At 32.7% G+C, this 21,731-nt stretch overlaps 1 protein-coding gene across 2 annotated transcripts in view; it reads left to right on the top strand.

Moving 5' to 3' along the window:
* The window catches only part of LOC132743741 (protein CLEC16A-like), a 74,812-nt gene that overhangs the window by 34,219 nt on the left and 18,862 nt on the right, over window positions 1-21,731 (top strand). For both annotated transcript variants that reach the window (XM_060732305.1, XM_060732304.1), the window contains exons 18-19: window positions 615-735; window positions 21,315-21,357. In XM_060732305.1, the coding sequence (XP_060588288.1) occupies window positions 615-735; window positions 21,315-21,357 (164 nt within the window). The remainder of the gene's footprint in view (window positions 1-614; window positions 736-21,314; window positions 21,358-21,731) is intronic.

Genomic DNA, 21,731 nt, shown 5'->3' with positions numbered 1-21,731 from the left:
TCCAGCATTTGCCTAAGGCCAAGTAGTTGCATTATCAACAAGTTGCCTGATCCTGTAGCTACATTTTCAATGCCTGGTATAGTGGCTACATTATTCAGCAGTTGCCTGGTCAAGCAGCTTAATTATTCAAATGGCTACATTATCCAGCATTTGCCTTGTCCAGTGGCTACATTTTCCAGCACATGCCTTGTCCAATGGCTACATTATCCTGTATTTGACTTTGCCAGTGGCTACATTATCCAGCATTTGCCTTGCCCAGTGGCTTTATCTACCAGCACATGCCTTGTCCAGTGGCTGCATTGTCCAGCATTTGCCTGGTCAAGTAGCTTCATTATCCAGCAGTTGTCTGGTCCTCCAGCTATATTATTCAAGCATTTACCTTGTCCAGTGGCTCATTATCTTGTAATTGCAATTGTCAGGGTAATAAAAATCTGATTTGCAGATTTAAATCTTCTTGTAAAATAATAAGGTGAGTTACAGACATATATGTGCCTTTTGATCGGCTCTTTTATATAGATGTTAAAAAAACTCTTACAAATGAGTTAATTAATGATGCATCTTTCCTTTAACATTTCTTACTTCACAAGTATATGTTACGTACCTATATTTTTCAGGCAATCCGTGTTTTCTTTCTGGTACGGGATTTATCCCTGTCACTGTTACAGGAAGAGGAAAGGCAATTACCACTCACAAAAGACAAAGACTGTGTAAAGATTGACAACATCCTTGACCTTAGTAAGTGAACTTTAACCTCTTTATATGACCTTAGTTAGCGAACTTTCACCTATTTATATGAAATATTTTACTATTTCTTTATATAACATCATTGATCTATCCTTTATATGAAATATTAGAACATTTTTTAATTGGATTTTCTTTTACGTTTTTGCCAGGCCAAAAATAACAATATATTTGTTTCCCTTTCTGTAAGTCAAGCAAAATAGGTGATTTTGATAACCTTTCATTTGATTGGTATACTTAATAAGAATTAGTCACTTTTTTATTGTAAGCACTTTTGACTATCTGTGAACATGTGACCTTTCCTATCAACATTTCACTTGAACTTTGACATCTGTATCAGATATGAACACTCAGGTTAGGTAAACAATGTAGAAATTTAAAAATTACATTACAGTGTATAAAAGTTAACCTACTTCCTGTTTTACAAGGAAAAAAACACACAAAATTACATTGAACATTTGAACTATAAACATACTCCATGTTTCAGGTAAATATTTGCTGATTCTAATGGTGTATAACTTTTCCTTGTAGTTCATTGACTTCCTGTTATGCTATTTTTCTATGTGGTAATATTTTGCCAAATATCTCCATTCTCCAAGCATATCAGAAAAAAACAACAGCTACATTAGTAATGGAAAAATATGTATCATTAGGATCTGAAAATATTTTTCGGTAACATGGTTTATGTTTATTATTTAAATATTGAAAGATATAATGCAAAATTAGTAAAAACCCTAGTGGTCACCCAGTTATACTGTAACAAATGTCACATGACACCCACCAAGTATTTCAGAAGGTCAGTGCAGGATCTGTCTTGGTGAATTGGCATTTAATATCTGTAACAGTTTGGTTTATACAGAATTTATTTTAGTTTGATTGTGTAAGAAGCTATAAGCTTATAGACACACTTTCCTGGAACCAGCCAGTACTGAACGATAAGTGTAAAGTTTCTTGCTCAAGGAAACAACGGCTTGCTCATGACAAGGGGTTTCGAATTCGCATGGCTAGCGGTCCATGGGTTACTAGTCTGATGTGTTAACCACTCGGCCATGCCACCACTGTATGGTTTGGTGGGGCATGTTGGGGTTCTTCTTCTTCCTGTAAAAACTGAAAGTTGTAATATTTAACTAAGCTTATCTAATAAGAAAATAAAAATTATTGTCAACCGTAAAGTTGAAATGGTAAGTTTTATAACTGTGGTCCTAATATGCTGTGGTCAATGTGGTTTTATATTAGCATTATTCATTATGATTAATATTTCAATTTCACAGAATTAATGTGGTCATGTTTTGAAAGCATTCAACAATGTTTATTGTCATGTAATATAACCAACAGGATTTAACAAATCTGCTTGAGGACACTTCAGTTATTCTCTATTATGAGCATTTAAATAAGGAAATCAATTTTTGTAAAATATATTACGTGTACATGTACATGTGGTAACAGTTAAGTTTGCGCTTAAGAGTTTTTAAGCTCAACTATTCGGAAAGAAAAGGAAAGCTATTTTACTCACTCTGGTGTTGGTGTGGCTGTCAAACTTTGATGCATTTTGGTATCTCCAATACTACTTAAGGGAATGGAGCATAATAGTTAACTTTCAAGTGCCCATAATTCTAGCCCTCATTATGACAGAATTTATGGCCCTTTTTTACTGAGAAAACATTATCCAAGTTCTAAATGTTAACTATCAAGCACTGAGACAAGCATGCTGTCCTTAACTGATAGCTCTTGTTCTGATAATATTAATGATTATTTAGATAAATTATTATGAAACTATTGAAAATTAATTGAGTTTTATGTCATATTAGTGCCAGTATTTAGCATGACTTACAGACATTATGCAGGTGGGTCACTGGGTTCATGTTATGAGTTAATGTTACTAATACTTTCCCTTAAAATATATTACACAGAGTGTACTTATATTCATTTAAAATATATAATAATAAGAATGTTGTGGTTTAACATAATACACTTAATGTAATGCCTTAATTAGAAAAAAGAATTACTGGTCAGGAAATGTGACTGGCCTGTAATAGTGAACTTGTGAGATCAATATGTAGAATTTATTATATATGCTGAATGATGTAAATGAAGGGTGTAAGTTATATATATTAAACCAGGGAGGAATGAGTGAGTTTTTTTTAAATGATTGATCCGTAACAGCTTTCAAATCCTGTCACAGACTTCAATATGCTGAAATCTGTCTTGTGTAGAAAAGAAAATATATACTGATTGAGCAAGCTAAGTTAAAAAATGCTTAAAGGTTTCATGATTCAATCTACACTTAGGACAGCCATCTGGCACATTTTAATTGTCTCTTTAATCAATTTAAAACTGGAAGATCTCTGAAATTAACAATACCGTAAAATTTCTATTAAACGCCCCCGGGGGGCTAAACATTTTCCAAAGGGGGGGGGGGTTATTATTACAACACAAATTTTCCTAAATCCAAAAATCACTGTAAATACATTTAGTGTTAGCAAGTGTTGGTAATAACATTAAAAAGTGTTAAGGTTTTAAAGTTCATATAATACGTATTTGTGTTTACTATAAAAAACTATGGATTCTGAATGATTTGAATAAAATTATGGTTTTAATTATGAGTTCAGCACTGATGAGTAGATTGTTTTCCTTGAGGGGCGTTTATTAGGGGAGGGGCGTTTATTAGGAATTTTACGGTAATTGAGTCAACCGAAGATAAACAAACAGAAATTCAAAATTCATAGTTATTCTTTGAAAAAAAAATTTTTTCGTAAAAATATGCCATTATAATGTAATGCCCCTTTCAAAACGTGCTGAATTGCAGGGTCTTTTCACAGAAATCAATGTGATTGTAAAAATACAGTGATTTTTGTAGGTAAAGTACAGATATAACAGGATATAGCAAGAGGTGAATAAGTTCACTAAAACCATTTTCTTATGTAGGAAGTTCATTAATGTGTCACTTCAACGTGGCCAAAAAAAATAAAAACGTTTACCTACAAGTGATATACACAAATTTACATACGATATATAAACATATATATAAACTGTTTAGAGTAGATAACTGACAAATTGATAACCATTTCTTGTTACTGACATTTTAGGAAATGTTTCATAATATATCTTTAACCAACACAATTAATATGGTTAAAAGACAGATGTGAGTCGCAACCATAATTTCTCTTTATTTCATCAAATTTAAGAGGAATAACTCACTGTTATAAACCACCTCATTTGAATTTTTCTTTTTATGAATAAATAAATCATATAGGAAACAAAAAAAAATGTGACATTAGATTTCATGAACCTGAAGTTTATACATATGCATTTTTTGTACAGCTTGGTTTTATTTGAGAATGAGATAATATTATTATTTCTCATATTCAAAGTTTTCTGACAATACTACAGACTTAGGGCTCTTTGATTTATAATAGCCACTATTATACAATGTACCTTGAGAGCCCTCTAGATACATGTATATTTTAAAAAAAACTTGTCCATCTTTTCAATCTCAAATAAGAAAAAAAAAATTTAAGGGAAAATTCCCAAAATTTTCAAATTATGTAGTGAGTGAATAGCAAACAGTGCAGATCATGATCCAGACAGCACAGATGTACCAGCATTAGTGATGTTCCGATTGTCGCAAGTCGCCGATAATCACTTACTGTTATGTAAAGCGACAATAATCGATTCACAAAAATTTGTTCCGCGACACCGTCGAAAATGTTGAAAGTATCAAAGGGAATTAATTCTGACGGTAATTTTCTTTTAGGAACACCTCGCCGATCGCAAAAAATTATCTCAGAGACAATTTGGAGTTGAACAGGATTAAAAAGTGATGTAAACAATAGTAATATAATGTGATGTTAATGTTATTATTTGACATCCATTGAAAAATAAAATCTATTTCGTAAAATTATGACTCTATATGGTTAAAACTGTGTTAAAAAGTGCTAAATGAAGTTCATGTTACTCAGAATATAATCAAGTGCCTTGGGAAGAATTGTTACTTCCCTATTTCTTTTTTACGCGACTTAATTCGAAAAGTAATCGATTATGTCCCATCCGGCTGAACCGATGATCGATTGGGACAAATTTCATCCGATTTCCATCACTATAACCAGCATATCTTGGTCTGCACTAGTCACTTAAATTGGTAGAATCAAACAGGCTAATAATTACCTGGAAAATATAATGCATTATGCATCAATTTGGAACACTGCATTTTATGATGATGATTATAAATCACAACAGTGCATGAGTGGGAGTGACCTGAAACCTGAATCACACAGCCAGTGTCACATTGAAGGATTACCCCCACCCACCCACACACCCCCAATTTTAATATTCCCTATATGTCTATATGAAAACTCCGGAAAACATCTTTCTATACTGTGGACTGACCTCTAGCAATTAAATAAATTCAAATTGTTTTATCAATTAACATCATGAAATTTAAAACAGCTAGAGCAATTCTGTTAATACTATATAATGAATGATCGAAACAATTGATATTTAGGCAGATATTAGAGTAGAAAACTCATAAAACTATACCTGTATACCTATAAATGTTGTTGTTTTATAAAGAGCTGGCAAAAATTGTGAAATTTGAATAGGTATAAAATTTGGGTTGTTAAATTATAAAAAAATATGACAAACAAATAAAATAGTTGTATAATTTAGGCTTGTCTGTTGATAGTTATTTTCAAATAGATTAAAGAGGGGTGGTTTTTTTTTTTTGTGAATTTCAATTTTTTTCTGAAATCATTTAATGAGCTCTTAAAAGAAAAAAAAATTATTTTTTTTATTCTCAACTGAATCATCATTATTCCATACAGGGTTGTTTACCGTTAAACTGGTTGAATATAATTATCCTCCTCTTTAGAAAATTCTATATATGATCTATACTTGAACAAATAATTCATTTTAATTCAACCACAATACTGTATTTATAAATAGGGACCGATAATCTTATTTTGATTTGTTGTTATTATGAAGTAATTGATTTCCAAGTGTGTTAATTTAGTTTGGTAATAAAAGTGCAAAAATTTTATTATAATTATAATGCTATTAAATTTTTGGGGGTTTTTTGGTTGGATTTTAGGTCATATCAATATAGCTGTAAACATGTTCTATGTTTAACTTGCTGCACTGTATAACCAAACAAAAATAAACAAATCCATTTGCGACTTATATAATTTCCTCACATGTAACAGCTCAATGTCATTGGGATCTGATGCCATAAGAACTTGCCCAGTCACTATTTGGTCAGGTCCTCAGATGAAGATCAAATCTTGTTATTACCAGGGTGTCCTGATCACATTTGCTTCACTGTATACATCGACTGTCCACTAGAAGTTAATCTATATGAAGCCCTTAAGTAACTGGATTAAAGCTCTGCAGCAACTACAACCTATAACAGCCAGGGTGGAGCAGGGCTTTAAACATAGGTAGCAGCATGAGTGGCACTAATACTATTCAAACTCTGCCAGTAGTATTATTTTGATACTCACAACTTAACACAGCAGAGTACTGTAGAGATAGATAGCACACTTCTAAACAAAAATTATAAGAATGCCACAGTATCAGAAAAAGAAAATATCCCCATTTAAAACATTAAGTTTTAAAACACTGCAGACCACCTCCTGGCTTGCAACCTACAATATGTTGCATACCTTCAGTATGTTGTATATTACTTGTTGAAAGTCAACAGTAAGGAAACAAAGACCCATTGTTGTAATGTAATAATTACCTTTTGATTAAATACCTTACAAACAAAGACACAACTGTATAGAACAGTCCAGCTGAAAGTTCTACCCACAGTATCTCTTTACCACTTCACCCACCTTGAAATTAAATATTTGAAAAGAATCATTTTCATCTTGAAAATAGGTAAATAGGAATCAATTTCATCTATAAATGACAGTATTATTTTGAATATTCAGGGAATAAAGTTTTTGATAATGTTCATATCACAACCCAAAATTGTTTGTTACCGTAAGATGAAGATTTCAAAACTGATTAAATAGATTAAAGATCAGCTGTGTGTAGGTGTTTGCTATAACTTGAATAAATAATGAAATGAAAATTGTTATAAAGATTTTTATTGTTGTTGTTAAGATTTCTGTCACATTATATAGATAATTCATGAATATATAAGTAAAATACCATTATGTTGCATAAACTATTATATTCTGTTAACAAGCACTGTAAAAGTTTTCAAATTGGCTGAAGAGCCAAGTACGTGTCAAGCTTAGTTTGCAAAAGATTTGTGGTTCTACCCTGGTGCATGCTTATGCCAGCATAAATACTGGAGTGTTCCTGAAGCCTGCCTATAATATATGATGGCTGAAAGTATGGAGTATTTGCCTTAACTCAAAGTGCAAGAAAAACAATAAAAGTGGAACAAACAATCAACACAGGATAAGTTTTAAGATTTATTTAATGATGATAACCGGACATTTCGACTCTCACGAGTCTTCATCAGGGTTACAAAATAAAAAAGTGGTTAAGGTGTCTGTCTCTCAAACTTAAGGCATCATTGGTTTGAGTCCTATAGGGTTTCCTTATATATTGAACACCAGAGCTGACTAGTTCAAGGAATTGAACTCAAAAATGATTAATTTAAGTTGTATAGGGGTGTCATAAAGGAAAGGAAAAGGGCTCAAAAGTGATTTATATAAGTTGCAAGAATTTTTTTTTTCCAATCCAGCTTAAATAAGCAGACCTAAACTTAACTGAATAATAAAGTGTTATTTTTCCTCCTCCAGTAACACATTCAGTATTAAGTGCCTCACAGTGACCGCAAACTTATGATTAATAGAAAAAAAGTTGTTGATTCAGCACATATTAAACTGATCATGAGAGGGGTTAATCTCATAATAGTAACCCATTCAATTGCTGGAACTAAAACCGCAATTTAGCTTTACCAGTGGTGTTGAGCTGATCCTGACCTATCGGTAGATCTATCTGCAGTCAATCTAAATGATTGAATTGTCATACTGAAATACTATACACTTCTTAATAGACTTCAAAGACATTAAAGTGTAAGTCCATAATATAAATTCAACATGATAATAATATAAAAGTGATGTATTTAATGACATGATTGCATGTCAAGGATGCATTTGTCAATGTGGGATTTATCCTATCATATAATAAAACACATTTTGAGCTCCTTTTGTGCTCCCCGGAGAATTTGATATCTTTTTAAATCTCATGGGTCACAGTTACTAACCTAGCACAGATTATCTGATTGGATCAGATTCTGTCAGATCAATTGGCCTGCCTTTGTATAACTGTGTTATAATATACCTTTTGTTTAACATTAACAGTTACATTATTGTAAATAAAGGTATGGTTTCTCATTAAAAAGAAAAGTATACAAAAATTGAGCTACTATATCAGATGTGCAGGCTAACTTGCTCTTGACTCTTTAAATTACTAGTGGATATTGAGGGGAGCTGTGGCCTAGTGGTTATTAGGTATCTGCATCTCAACACAGGGATCATGGGTTCAAGCACCACTCGGGTCACAATCATGTTTCCTCTTTTGTCAACAGTACTCAGTTAAGTTCCAGGAAGCAGACTCGAAAGTGATTAATATTAGTTGAAAGATTACTTGTTTAACAATCCAGCTTAATTAGTGGCAATTTATTATGTTAATATCTTTGTTTCAGCTGTGGTTATAAATGCTTATAATCTAATTAGGTTAATAAGATTTACGTGCCCATGCGCTCATCACTAATGCTAATAATCTAATTAAGTTAATAAGATTTACGTGCCCATGCGCTCACAATTAAAGGGTGAATTTAAGTCCAGATAGAAGTGATTTAGTATTATTACAGTTCGCCAAAGTTTGTCTGCCAATGAAATCGCTCTATTTTGTTTAAATTTTGCCGAAGTATTTTCCATACAGTGCTGTAACTCAACTGTATGTATGTAGATAATATACGTTAAGTGAGCTGATATTAATGGACTCCGCCTATTTACATAATACGCATGCGTGCTCATTATTTTGTAACGCTTCTCATATTTTTAAGCTTAAAGTAGCTGTTTTATGGCTATGATGATGGAAAAGGTGTTTTGTTTAAAACTTTGGGATTCTAACGTTCTTTTATGGAGAATGGCAGGGGATTTGGCCAGCAGGATTAAAAAACATTACCTTTCATCTTTTAATATACATATTCAATGAATCCACAGTCAAGAACTTAAAAAAAATCCATACAAAAACTGATTGATATATCAGTAATACAGAACACCCGATTTTCTAATATGCCCACAATAAATGGCAGTGTTTCTGACATTAGTATTGTCAACGTGATAAAAATACATGTATTATTATAATCACCTGCAGCAAGAAAGGGAGTTAACATTATCAATATTGCACATGCAGCCGTATCATATTTGAATAAATATTATATTAATAATAAAATCTGAAATCAATTCAGAAAAAATAGTCGAATTTGTTCCTATATCACTTTTATTTAACAGTTGTTTATTTTGCATAGTTACACTTTCCATAGCGACATAGCAATTATATAACTGCTTTACAAATACCTACTTGAGGTTGCAAGACAATTTTTGTTTTTATCTTAACTTTATTCAACTTTCTCCATAAAAGTATACAGTAATTTCCTTGCTTTTATGATAAAACTTCTGGCATTAAAAGGTTCAAATGTTATGCGCTACTTAAATGTTATGTGTAGTTATGTGGCAGAGTGGCACAGTCATTTTTAGATCACAAGGGAGTTAGCACTACAACATACCCTCTTGAATAGTTCGCCAAAGTTTGTCTGCTAATGAAATCGCTCTATTTTGTTTAAATGCCGAAATATTTACCATACAGTGCTATAACTCAACTGTATAGTTAAATGAGCTGATTTAATTGACTCCGCCAATTACATAATGCACTCAATTTGAATAGGCGGGGCTAACTGTAAGTCGGTTATAGGTTATAATCATAGGCACTTGGTTTCGGGATAAAAAGCCTTTTGAAGAGTTTGTAGAACCCAAATTTGATTGAATGTAACGATTTTTTAACGTAGATGTCTCGATTCTAAATTCGTCATAGGCACTTGGTTTCGGGATAAAAAGCCTTTTGAAGGGTTTGTAGAACCCAAATTTGATTGAATGTTACGATTTTTTTAACGTAGATGTCTCGATTCTAAATTCGTCATTTTTCCGATATTACTAAAAAAACAGTGTTTTTTTTAGTAATATCGGAAAAATGTCGAATTTAGAATCGAGACATCTACGTTAAAAAATCGTTACATTCAATCAAATTTAAGTTATACAAACCCTTCAAAAGGCTTTTTATCCCGAAACCAAGTGCCTATGGTTATAATTTTTTATACAGAGTTTTAAGAAACTAATTTTCTCGCTTCACTTCGTTCGCTCGTAAATTATTTCCTTAAAACTCTGTATATAACTTTTAACCTATACTAAATAAATTTTACATTTACTGTCTCAGTCAATATTTGGGTCAACTAGATTGAATTTGTTGTATAAACAAATCAGGTTAAACCGTTTGTACATGTCTAAAAATAGAAACACGTACTTACAAGGAAGTCATTTGAGTTGCAATATGCAGTTATTATTTGCAAAGATTGTTTTGGTTACTTGTTCAACAAACCAAATTATTATCTTAGAGGTATAAATCTTGTGAAAGTAAAGGAAAACACCTATAATTTCAATGCGTAAAAGTTTAATGGAAATCTTTTCAATTTTATGTATTGTGTGGCCTTGAAATTGGTATTGGGAATAAAATGGGGAAATAAAGTAGAAAGTAAAATATAGTTCAGTATAATTTGAAATTTGAATTTAAAATTTTGTAAGTTGAAGTTTTAGGAACACTTCAAATTTTAACTAGCCATTGCCATTCTGAAAACAGCTTTAAATTAGCTGTTGAATTTTACGAATTTTACTATGACTCATTCAAAATAATAAAACGGTTCAAAGTAGGTCAAGCCAGTTTAAATCCGTTGTAAATATCAGGGTATTATATTTCGTAAACATATTGTTGATTATAAGATAAACAAGGTACAATAAAAATGTTTGTTAAAGACCAATTATGCATTAAGAAATGATATCATTTTTATTTCTCAAAAAAAATATTTTATTGTTGGTATCTTGTTACAGTTTCCCAAAAAATGGTATATATATTTAGTGTCTTTTTATTCTGTTGGCAATTGTTATTATACTGGTAAATGACAGTGAATGTAGATGAAAATACAATGTACTCCTCAACATATGTTTTGTTACTTTTGCAACATACATAATATATTAGTGCAGGCATGCTCAGGACTAAAATCTTTCATCTTACATGCTCTAAATCCTGGCATAATTAAAACATTATTAAACACAATTGTTTGACATTTCTAAAGAATTAAAAATAATAATTATGGTTTTCTAGGGGACTTAAATGTACATGTGCCTTTAAAAGTGATGGGATTGGTTGTTGATCATTCTGTGGTCATTATATAGGAACTTAATATTCCATCAATAATTGACATCCTTAAGTCTAATATTGATATAATTATGCTAAATATCCATTTATACTCCATTCATGTTCAGTAATACTCCATATCTATTACACTCCATAATTATAGGTATGACATATCCAATCTTTGAGGTTAATTGTTGAACAAATGAGAAAAATTCCCAAAAAATTGCAGGTATTTTTTTTTCTGAAGCAGGAGCAGTGGACTGGTGGTTAAGGTGTCAAATTGTCAATACCTCTCAACCCAGGGGTTATGAGTTTGAGTCTTACTTGGGTCATGACCGCCTGTTTTTTAACCCCGTATAAATGTTGGATTTTCTTTTAAGCTACAAAATGTATTACCGGGGTACTAATAATAGATCAAGTTTTGTCATTGTTAAAAATGTTATTGTTCTTGCCTCTGAAAATGTAAAAATACAAACCAATTGTTATTTAGAATTGTTAAAATGATGCAATGCTTTGCAATAATGAGGAAGTTTTAAAATTAGAAATATTTCTAGAACATTCTTAATGGAATATGTTATGTAAACAATTAATCCATGTGAACTATGAGCACTGGTTTGTAGTTTGTATTGAGGAAGTTGTCTCACTGTTGATCAATATATCAAGTAGCAAAAAACATTTAGTTGTTTAATCCCACACATGCAGTTTTATTGATGTTTAAGCTGTAAGATATTATATATTATTATTATATATATTATATAAGATATTATATGATTATGGTTAATTTGACAAAACCAACATAGTGCATTTGCGACTAGCATAGATGCAGATCAGCCTGTGCAGATCAGGATCCATGATGTTCACTTACAAACCCTATTACAAGTAGAGAAACTGATACCGAACAGCATGGATCCTGATCAGTCTGCGCGGATGCGCAAATGCACTTTGTTGGTTTTGTCATGACGCGGCTCATATATGGTTAACCTGAGGCAGTTCTTAGTAACCTTGATTCTGCTGTGGATAGAATACATATACATGGACATTTAAAACAACATGTACTGTACAAACATTTAAAACATAAATGAGAATTAATAAGCCATGACATGCACACCAGCACCAAGGATAGCACAAAAATGAGATACTCTTACTATACTACTATACCCCCGCACAACGAAGTTGTAAGGGGGGTATACTGGAATCAGCTTGTCCGTCCGGCCGTCCGTGGGTTTTTCCTTGTCCCCCCAATAACTTGAGATTCCTTTGGCCCACAGTCTTCATATTTGGCAAGAAGGTTAGTCATGATTAGTAAATGACCCCTATTGATTTTGAGGTCACTGGGTCAAAGGTCAAATCACAGGGGCCTTGACATTAAAAAGCTAGTCCGCCCAATAACTTAAGATTCCTTTGACCCACAGTCTTCATATTTGGCATGGAGGTAAGTCATGATTAGTAGATGACCCCTTTTGCTTTTGAGGTCACTGGTCAAAGGTCAAGGTCACAGGGACCTTGACTAAAAAAAGCTTGCCCGCCCAATAACTTGAGATTCCTTTGACCCACAGTCTTCATATTTGGCATGGAGGTTAGTCATGATTAGTAGATGACCCTTATTGATTTTGTGGTCACTGGGTCAAAAGTCAAGGTCACAGGGGCCTTGACTAAAAACAGCTTGTCTGCCCAATAACTTGAGATTTCTTTGACCCAAAGTCTTCATATTTGGCATGGAGGTTAGTCATGATTAGTAGATGACCCCTATTGTTTTTGAGGTCACTTGGTCAAAGGTCAAGGTCACAGGGATTTTTACTATAATAAGCTTGTCTGCTCAAATGCTTAAAAATACCTGTCTGTATTGATTTTGACATTTTCACATTTGAAGCATGAAGAATACATAACTTAGCAATGCACTGGCTTAGTAACCTCAGATTTGGTTGGGAGGTTGTCCTTGAGCTCTAAATAGCCACTGTTGATTCTGACAAATTGGTATGCGGGGTTCATATTCACGCCATGACAATGGCAGTTCTAGTTTCCATTGTGGTCCCCTGTGTTGGTGGCATGACATAGAGAGCCTTTATGCAATGCAAATAAATATTATCACATTATCCAAGTTATTGAGATAGAATAAATATACTATATATGAAGCAAAGGATAAAATTATTATATACTAAGCATTAATTAGATATTTTTGACAAACAAATTATCATTATATGATCACAGTCTCAAACTTAAACCTATTATTAAAACATTTGGCAAGATAACAAAATGCAACTTAAAAAAAGGAGGAATAAGAACTAAAATAAGAGTATCAATTAGACCTTATTATTTAGTCTGAAAGAAATGCATAAAGGATAAGTTAGATGAGTTAAAACCCTTCCTATGCTAAATTTAAATTTATACTTGAGACCACTGTGCAGACCTAAAAAAGAGCAGCCAGCACATCCATGCCATCAGATCATGGTCTGCACAGTGGTATGCTTTCCAGTAAGTACATAATTATTATGATGAAAAATTCCCCTAAAAATGATGAATGGTTATATCCAGATTTAAAGATGGACTGGTCTATTTAAGATATTAAGGGTGAACTGGGTTTAACAAACACCTGAATTGTGTTAGTTATGTAATGAATTATCATTTTTAATTTCCTTAAAATTTTCCTGGAAAAATGATTGTATGATTTTAAAAAAGGAATGTTGTCATGTCATAATTATGTCATTATGACCCAAAATGTTTTCAAATAATATTATGCAAATTACTTGCCAGCGGTAGTTTATATTCTGGAAAGGATGAAAGAGAGAGCATTATTTTTTTTACTGCACAAGTTTTTTATGAAGATGTATTTTGTTAAGTTAGTCACATTAGCATTGTGATCAGCACCCTAAATGCCAAACTGTGCTGTATTGAAGGATATCAAATTGAAAATGAAAATTTATTTCCTAAATTATTTAGAAGATGGTAGATAATTAAAATTTCTTTGATCCTAAGTCTACCTGGGACCAAAACAAAAAGCTTTTGAGTTCTTCAGATTAGCCTGCCCCTGACCTTTTTAACCTGTAGTCTTTTTGCAGAAACCTGAATGCAGACTAAGATCAGACAGTAATGATAATCATGCTCTGCACTGTTTGCTGTTAAGAAAGTACATTTTCCTTTGATGTACATATCTTGGAATTTTCCTTTAAAGTATTCATATCTTTTGATTTTCCTTAAAGTACATATCTTTCGATTTTCCTTAAAGTACATATCTTTGGATTTTCCTTAAAGTACATATCCTTGGATTTTCCTTTAAAGTATTTATCTTGGAATTTTCTTTTAAAGTATTCATATCTTTTGATTTTCCTTAAAGTACATATCTTTCGATTTTCCTTAAAGTACTTATCTTTCGATTTTCCTTAAAGTACATATCCTTGGATTTTCCTTTAAAGTATTTATCTTGGAATTTTCTTTTAAAGTATTCATATCTTCGGATTTTTCTTTAAAGTATTCATTTCTTGGAATTTTCCTTAAAGTACATATCTTTGGATTTTCCTTAAAGTACATATCCTTGGATTTTCCTTTAAAGTATTTATCTTGGAATTTTCTTTTAAAGTATTCATATCTTCGGATTTTTCTTTAAAGTATTCATTTCTTGGAATTTTCCTTTAAAGTACATATCTTCGGATTTTCCTTTAAAGTACATATCTTCAGATTTTCCTTTAGAGTACATACCGTAAAATTCCTATTAAACGCCCCCGGGGGCTAAACATTTTTCAAAAGGGGGGCTATTATTACAACACAGTTTTTCCTAAATCCAAAAATCACTGTAAATACATCTAGTGTTAGCAAGTGTTGGAAATAACTTTAAAAAGTGTTAAGATTTTAAAGTTCATATTATACATATTTGTGTTTACTATAAAATAAAATGGATTCTGAATGATTTGAATAAAATCATGGCTTTAGTTATGAGTTCAGCACTGATGAGTAGATTGTTTTCCTTATCAAAAGGCCTGTGGGGGGCCTTTATTAGGGGAGGGGCGTTTATTAGGAAATTTACGGTATCTTCCAATTTTCCTTTAAAGTGCATATTTCCACTATTAAATATATTATTTATAGATATACTAGTAAAGATTGACAATTTAAGTTCATTTATGAATTATTAACATGGTAAAGGTTAAAATCCTAAGGTGACAGCTTTGAACATAACATTTAATGTATAAGGAAAAACATCAATAAACTCTACATTTGCATAATGTATGTATAATTTGTCAGTTACTGACTAAGTGGTATTGAACTGTAGTCAATTAGAGCAGTAAGGTAAATGACATTAAAGTACATTGTCACATCAGTCTAAATTTGTATTAATGACCTGATTGTCTGCATTGATTGATTCAGTCTGCTATTCAATTCTCTTCAGCAAACATCTTAATAAGTGATGTTTCTTCAGGGAAAACATTATAAGGTTGCAAGTTCTGCAGGGTATCTGACTTAAAAATCAATGCACAGATTCAAACTTTACAAGTCTAGCCTGCATGACTTTGGCATGCATTGTACCAGTAGTCAGAATTAATTCCTTTGAATGTGGCATCTCTTAATTAACAAGTAGACAGTCTGCTATCACATTTACATCATATCCATTAATGTTTTATCAATATTATCAACTGAAGAAGCTTAAAAAAAGTGAAATAATTATGTATTTATAAACTTTGCTGGTTTATGTATCTTTTCATCATTTGAATTAATTAGAAATTTTAAGCAATTTAGATTTGCAGGGTAGTTTAATTTCTGCAGACCCACTTCTCACATGATTTTGAGGCTTTAAATGTGTGTCAATTTTGACCAAGGGCAATATAACCCTGTGACTTGGATTTTACTAAATTATTGCCCTTCATGAGTTAATAATGTTACAGTTACTCAGGTTTAAATTTATTTATTTTATTTTATTCTTTGAGCCCTTTTTCCTTTCCTATTAATGTTTTCCCTTGATACCTTACACAATTATTTTTAGTGTTACACTTGTCACATGACCAAGATCCATAACCCTATCATGAATGTTTCCAATATTTTTTTCTCTGAGCTTCTATTACTGATTAGGGGTTTACATGTATTATCACAACCATAGAAGAATTTCATTTGAAACTTCATATATGTTCATATAGGCATAATGGTGGGTCACTGACCAAGGCCTATAACTTTTTGATTATTGATAATTACAGAGTTATTCCTCTTAGTTAATTGGGTAAATTCTTCATTAATTTTTAGCTCACCTGAGCTTGCTCAGGGTGAGCTTTTAGGATCGATGAATGTCCGTCGTCCGTCGTCCGTCCGGCCGTCCACAATTGCTTGTGAACACTCTAGCGGTCGCATTTTTGCCTCAATCATCATCAAACTTGGTCAGGATGCTTATCTAGTTGAAAGCTCGGATGAGTTCGAACATGGGTCATCTCAGATGAAAAACTAGGTCACAAGAGCTAAAAATAGAAAAACCTTGTGAACACTCTAGAGGTCACATTTTTGACCCAATCTTCATCAAACTTGGTCAGGATGTTTGTCTAGGTGATAGCTCGGATGAGTTCGAACATGGGTCATCTCGGATGAAAAAGTAAGGTCACAGGAGCTATAAAATAGAAAAACCTTGTGAACACTCTAGTGGTCACATTTTTGAACCAATCATCATCAAACTTGGTCAGAATGCTTGTCTAGTCAATTGCTTGGATGAGTTCGAACATGGGTCATCTCTGATGAAAAAACTAGGTCACAGGAGCTAAAAATAGAAAAAAAACCTTGTGACCACTCTAGTGGTCACATTTTTGACCCAATCATCATCAAACTTTGTCAGGATGCTTGTTTAGATAATAGCTCGGATGAGTTCGAATATGAGTCATCTCTGATAAAAAACTAGGTCACCGGAGCTATAAATAGAAAAACCTTGTTAACACTCTAGCAGTCACATTTTTGCATCAATCATCATCAAACTTGGTCAGGATGCTTATCTAGTTGATAGCTTGGATGAGTTCGAACATGGGTCATCTCGGATGAAAAAAGTAGGTCACCGGAGCTAAAAATAGAAAAACCTTGTTAACACTTTAGCGGTCACATTTTTGCATCAAATCATCATCAAACTTTGATCAAGATGCTTGTCTAGGTTAATAACTCGGATGAGTTTCGAACATGGGTCATCTCGGATGAAAAAACTAGGTCACAGGAGCTAAAAATAGAAAAACCTTGTTAACACTCTAGTGGTCACAATTTTGACTCAATTGTCATCAAACTTGGTCAGGAAACTTGTCTAGGTCATTGCTGGGAATAAATCGAACATGGGACATCTCGGATGAAAAACTAGGTCACAGGAGCTAAAAATAGAAAAATATTGTTAACACTCTAGTGGCTACTGTTGTGATCCAAATATTTCTGTTAATTGGTCTGAAAGTTTGTTTTGATGATTTCTAAGTCAAGATCGAACATGGGTCATCTTGGATGAAAAACTAGGTCACACCGCCCAAATATGGAAAAACCTTGTTAACATTCTAGTGGTCACATTTTCGACTCCATTATCATCAAACTTGGTCAGAATGCTTGTCTAGGTAATTGCTTGGATGAGTTCGAAATCGCATGTGAAACTAGTTCACCGGAGCTAAAAATAGAAAAATCTTGTTAACACTGTAGTTGCTACTGTTTTGATCCAAGTATCCTGGAAATTGGTCTGAAAGTTTGTTTTGATGATTTCTAGGTCAAGTTTGAATATGTGTCACCTGGGTAAAAAACTAGGTCGCACTGCTCAAATATGGATAATCCTTGTTAACACTGTAGTGGTCACATTTTTGACTCACCTGTCATGAGACTTGGTCAGAATGCTTGTCTAGGTAATTGTTTGGATGAGTTTGATAATTCAGGTGAGCGATCTAGGGCCATCATGGCCCTCTTGTTTATCTCTTAAGTTCATTCTCTAGTGACACTAAAAAGGATGTTTACTCAAACAAGGACTTACTAGTTACTAGTTTAATTTAGTTTTAAATAACTTGATTGGAAAATAAAATAAGCACAGTTCATCATCAAAGCAGTTTGAACTGGTTCAGAATGTGTTTACTTCAGAAATTATATATGTAAATGACATGACAGGTTTTGATTGATGATCAAGTGGTTAATTGAATGGGAGCATGCTACGTTTTGAATTTAAAGCTGCAATTGCCTCCAGATATAAGCCAAAATATTTAAAAAAAAAAAAAATAATAATAATAATAAGAAAAGTGAAAAGATTCAAGTAATAATTTACATGTTATGTATGGTTAATGATTGATTAAGCAGACTTTATCACCATATTTCTACTGTGTGCTAATTATGCAGTGAGGTCTATTTTAGCATATTTTGACATCTTTTTGCTAATTTACATAGATTGTAAGTGCCATTTGCAATGTGACAGTAAATTGTAACCTTCCTATGTTTACATCACAATATTTTACTTTCAAACATATTTTCAAAATTTTCATGAAAATTATCATGAAACTTAAGAGCCATGCTACTTAAAACTCAATGTGATTTTGTAATCTAATTTCAGAAAGGATATCATTTTGTTTAACAGTTTCTTCACATATTTCAGCTATATTGCTGTTGGCCTTAGTACAATAAACTTGTTAAACTTAAAATTGAGTTATCAGTGATTTCCCAGGTGAAATGTGTACCATGGTCAACATAGTATTTCATGGTTTTTCATATCTGAACATGTTATTTCTTGGTCGTCAGTGAAAAACCATCAAATGCCATGGTCACATCATGGTCTAAGTGCTGAGTATGACCATGTAATAACATGGTCATTCTGCATATCAGTAAACAATCATGAAAAACCATGGTCTACCATGTAACAAAATTACAGACCATGGTAAAAAGCATTACTCACAGTAAATGACCATGAAGTTCCATGGTGTACTATAAACATAATTTTTATGTCAGTAAATACCTATATTAATTAAATAAAAAATATGAAACACTTTTTTTCCTTCCCAAAAGGGATATGAGAGAAACATAAATAATGTTAAAAGAAAAAAAATGTTGACCCTTCTAGGGTTTGAACCCATGGCCCTAAATTTCATTGTATTTAACAGTAATCCTAGCCTTATAATTTGAATACTCTTCAAAGCGGAGGTAAACCCTACCACAATGCAACAGTCCAACATGGCGTCCAAATCCATGTGTGATTGTCAACAGCATAATATATATGTTTTAAAGTGTTTAAACAATGGAATTAATCAATCAGACTTTGCTAACATGTTTCCCAACACCCAGTTTTAATATTTCACAAATGGATTTAACAAACATTATGGAATAAACACTGATAAAGATGCAAACACAAGGAAAATAAAATTATACATGTGGGAAAAGGCGGGAACATAATTTTTTAAAAAGATGAATGGCAAGCACTGTTTGTTTTATATGCAGGCTGGCTGGTTAATATTTATCAGACCAGAACGGATATTTAATGTATGGTACACTGCCAAATGCTTCAAATGACCATGGAATTAGGATCAAGTGACAAAAATCTGGAAACAAAGTGATCCCTCGGAAGCATTTATCACAACAAAATTACATAAGAATTGCAGACTCGGTTTGAAGTCTGGCAAAGTCTACAAATAAAAGTGATCACAAAAGAAACAACATATTAAACATTACACAAAGAATATGCAGGTTAATTAACTTTAAAAGAACATTAGATCAGTGTTTGCCCATGTAAAAACTGCACACTCTCAAATTCAGTCAAGATATTCATAGTTTTATGTATACTATTATTATGTTAGTCTACATCATAAGTAATTGACGTTAGTCATGTTACACAGGGGCAGTGTACATAACATAACATGGTCAACCATGGCTAACCATGATCTGCATGTGAGCCATGTTAGTTCATGTTATTTCATGACAAAACATGATACATTTCACCTGGGAATAAATTAACATGGTAGAACATGGTGTCAGTAGACATGATCTACCATGTTATTTGATGGTAGACCATGGTGTTAGCAACCATGGTTAGTGACCATGAAAAGCTGTGGTGCCATTTAAGAAAACATGGTCTACTATGGTAGTTTATGGTTATAGAACCATGAAATACCATTGTAGTTCATGGTAGTTCATTGTTAAATGACCATGAATTTCGCAGGGGTTGTTCCCTGTATTTTACAGACGAATAAAGGCTGTTTCCCCTAGCTCAAAATAGGTATATTTTCCCCTAAACATGCTAATATCTTCCCCTGTAATGCCCTGTGCACTTCTTCACCAGAACCATGATTTAACAGCATCTGACTTACTATATCAACTTGACGACAGAAAACTGTCCCTATAAACTCTGCTATGTACCATGTAATGCATGTTAAATTGAATTGAAATTGAAAATTTTATAAATTGTGTGGGTAAATTCCATTCTCATTGGTTGGAATTTGATTTTCCTCTTTTCTGATTTGGTCCTATATATCAGACTTTATTTTCCCCTTCAGAAAGCCCAAGGTTGTTTTGAAAATTGGAAAAAAATCACTGGTTATATTAGATAGAACAAAGTATTTGTTCTCCTCAAAAGTAGATGATGAAGTGAGAAATATTTCCGCTATTGTACTCATTGTGGCATCAGTGTTTTGGTCTCACTTTGGTTAATAAGTTTCCAGAATTACTTGGGATGTTGGTATCTCAAAACCTATTGAAGGGATTGGATTGAAACTTCACACTGTGTGATCTGTGATTATATCTAACATGATCATGTCACCAGTGTCTATTCTAGGAGGGGGAATGGGGGGATTCACCCATATTTTTGAGATTTTTCAGAGGAAGGGGGAAAATTTTACATAGAGAAAGAAGGAAAAAGATCAACAAATGTAATAAATTCTCATTTTTCGATAAAAATCCCTACTGTTTTTCAAATCTTAGAATAGACACTGGGTCACAGGTCCCATAACTCTGGGTAACCTTTTTACAGAGTAATTTGCCCCTTTCCTTACTGTCAAACACTTAGAAAAATGGAGCACACCATCTAATGGAAAGCTCTTGTTCATTCTATTTCAGTCTTACTGTCTGAAACAAAGAGAATTCTCTGATATACTGTAACAATGTATTTCCTGGTAACATAATGGTATTGTTATAATATAACCAGTTTTTTGTCATCATGTGTCATATTCAATTATTCTCTCATTTTTTTGTTTCAGATAACAGTGACCTGATTGCTTGTACAGTTGTCACCAAAGACAAGTAAGTGGGAAAATAGTCTGCTTTAAAAACACAGAGTAGTATAATAGGCCGTAACCTATGATAAAATGATTCAAAATTTTCTTTATTGTGTAAATAATGCAACCATGAACCACTCATCCCTTGGAAGGATTATTATTGCAACAAATTGTATGACCTTAAATCAATATAATTGTTATGTCACAATTTATTTAATGCCACTGTGTACCAGACTTGTACATAGGGTTGGTTGTTTTTTAGCTCGACTTTTCTATGAAAAGGGGAGCTATCCTACTCGCCCCGGCGTCGGCGTCGGCGTTGGCGTCACACCTTGGTTAAGTTTTTCGTACCACCCCACTTTATTTCAGAAGTATTACAAGTATGGCTTTGAAACTTAC

Source organism: Ruditapes philippinarum, unplaced genomic scaffold (genome assembly GCF_026571515.1).
Source record: "Ruditapes philippinarum isolate M1 unplaced genomic scaffold, ASM2657151v2 ctg772_1_1_1_1, whole genome shotgun sequence".
Taxonomy (NCBI): domain Eukaryota; kingdom Metazoa; phylum Mollusca; class Bivalvia; order Venerida; family Veneridae; genus Ruditapes; species Ruditapes philippinarum.
Note: the sequence above shows the minus strand (reverse complement) of the source record. Positions and strands in the feature narration are given on the sequence as shown.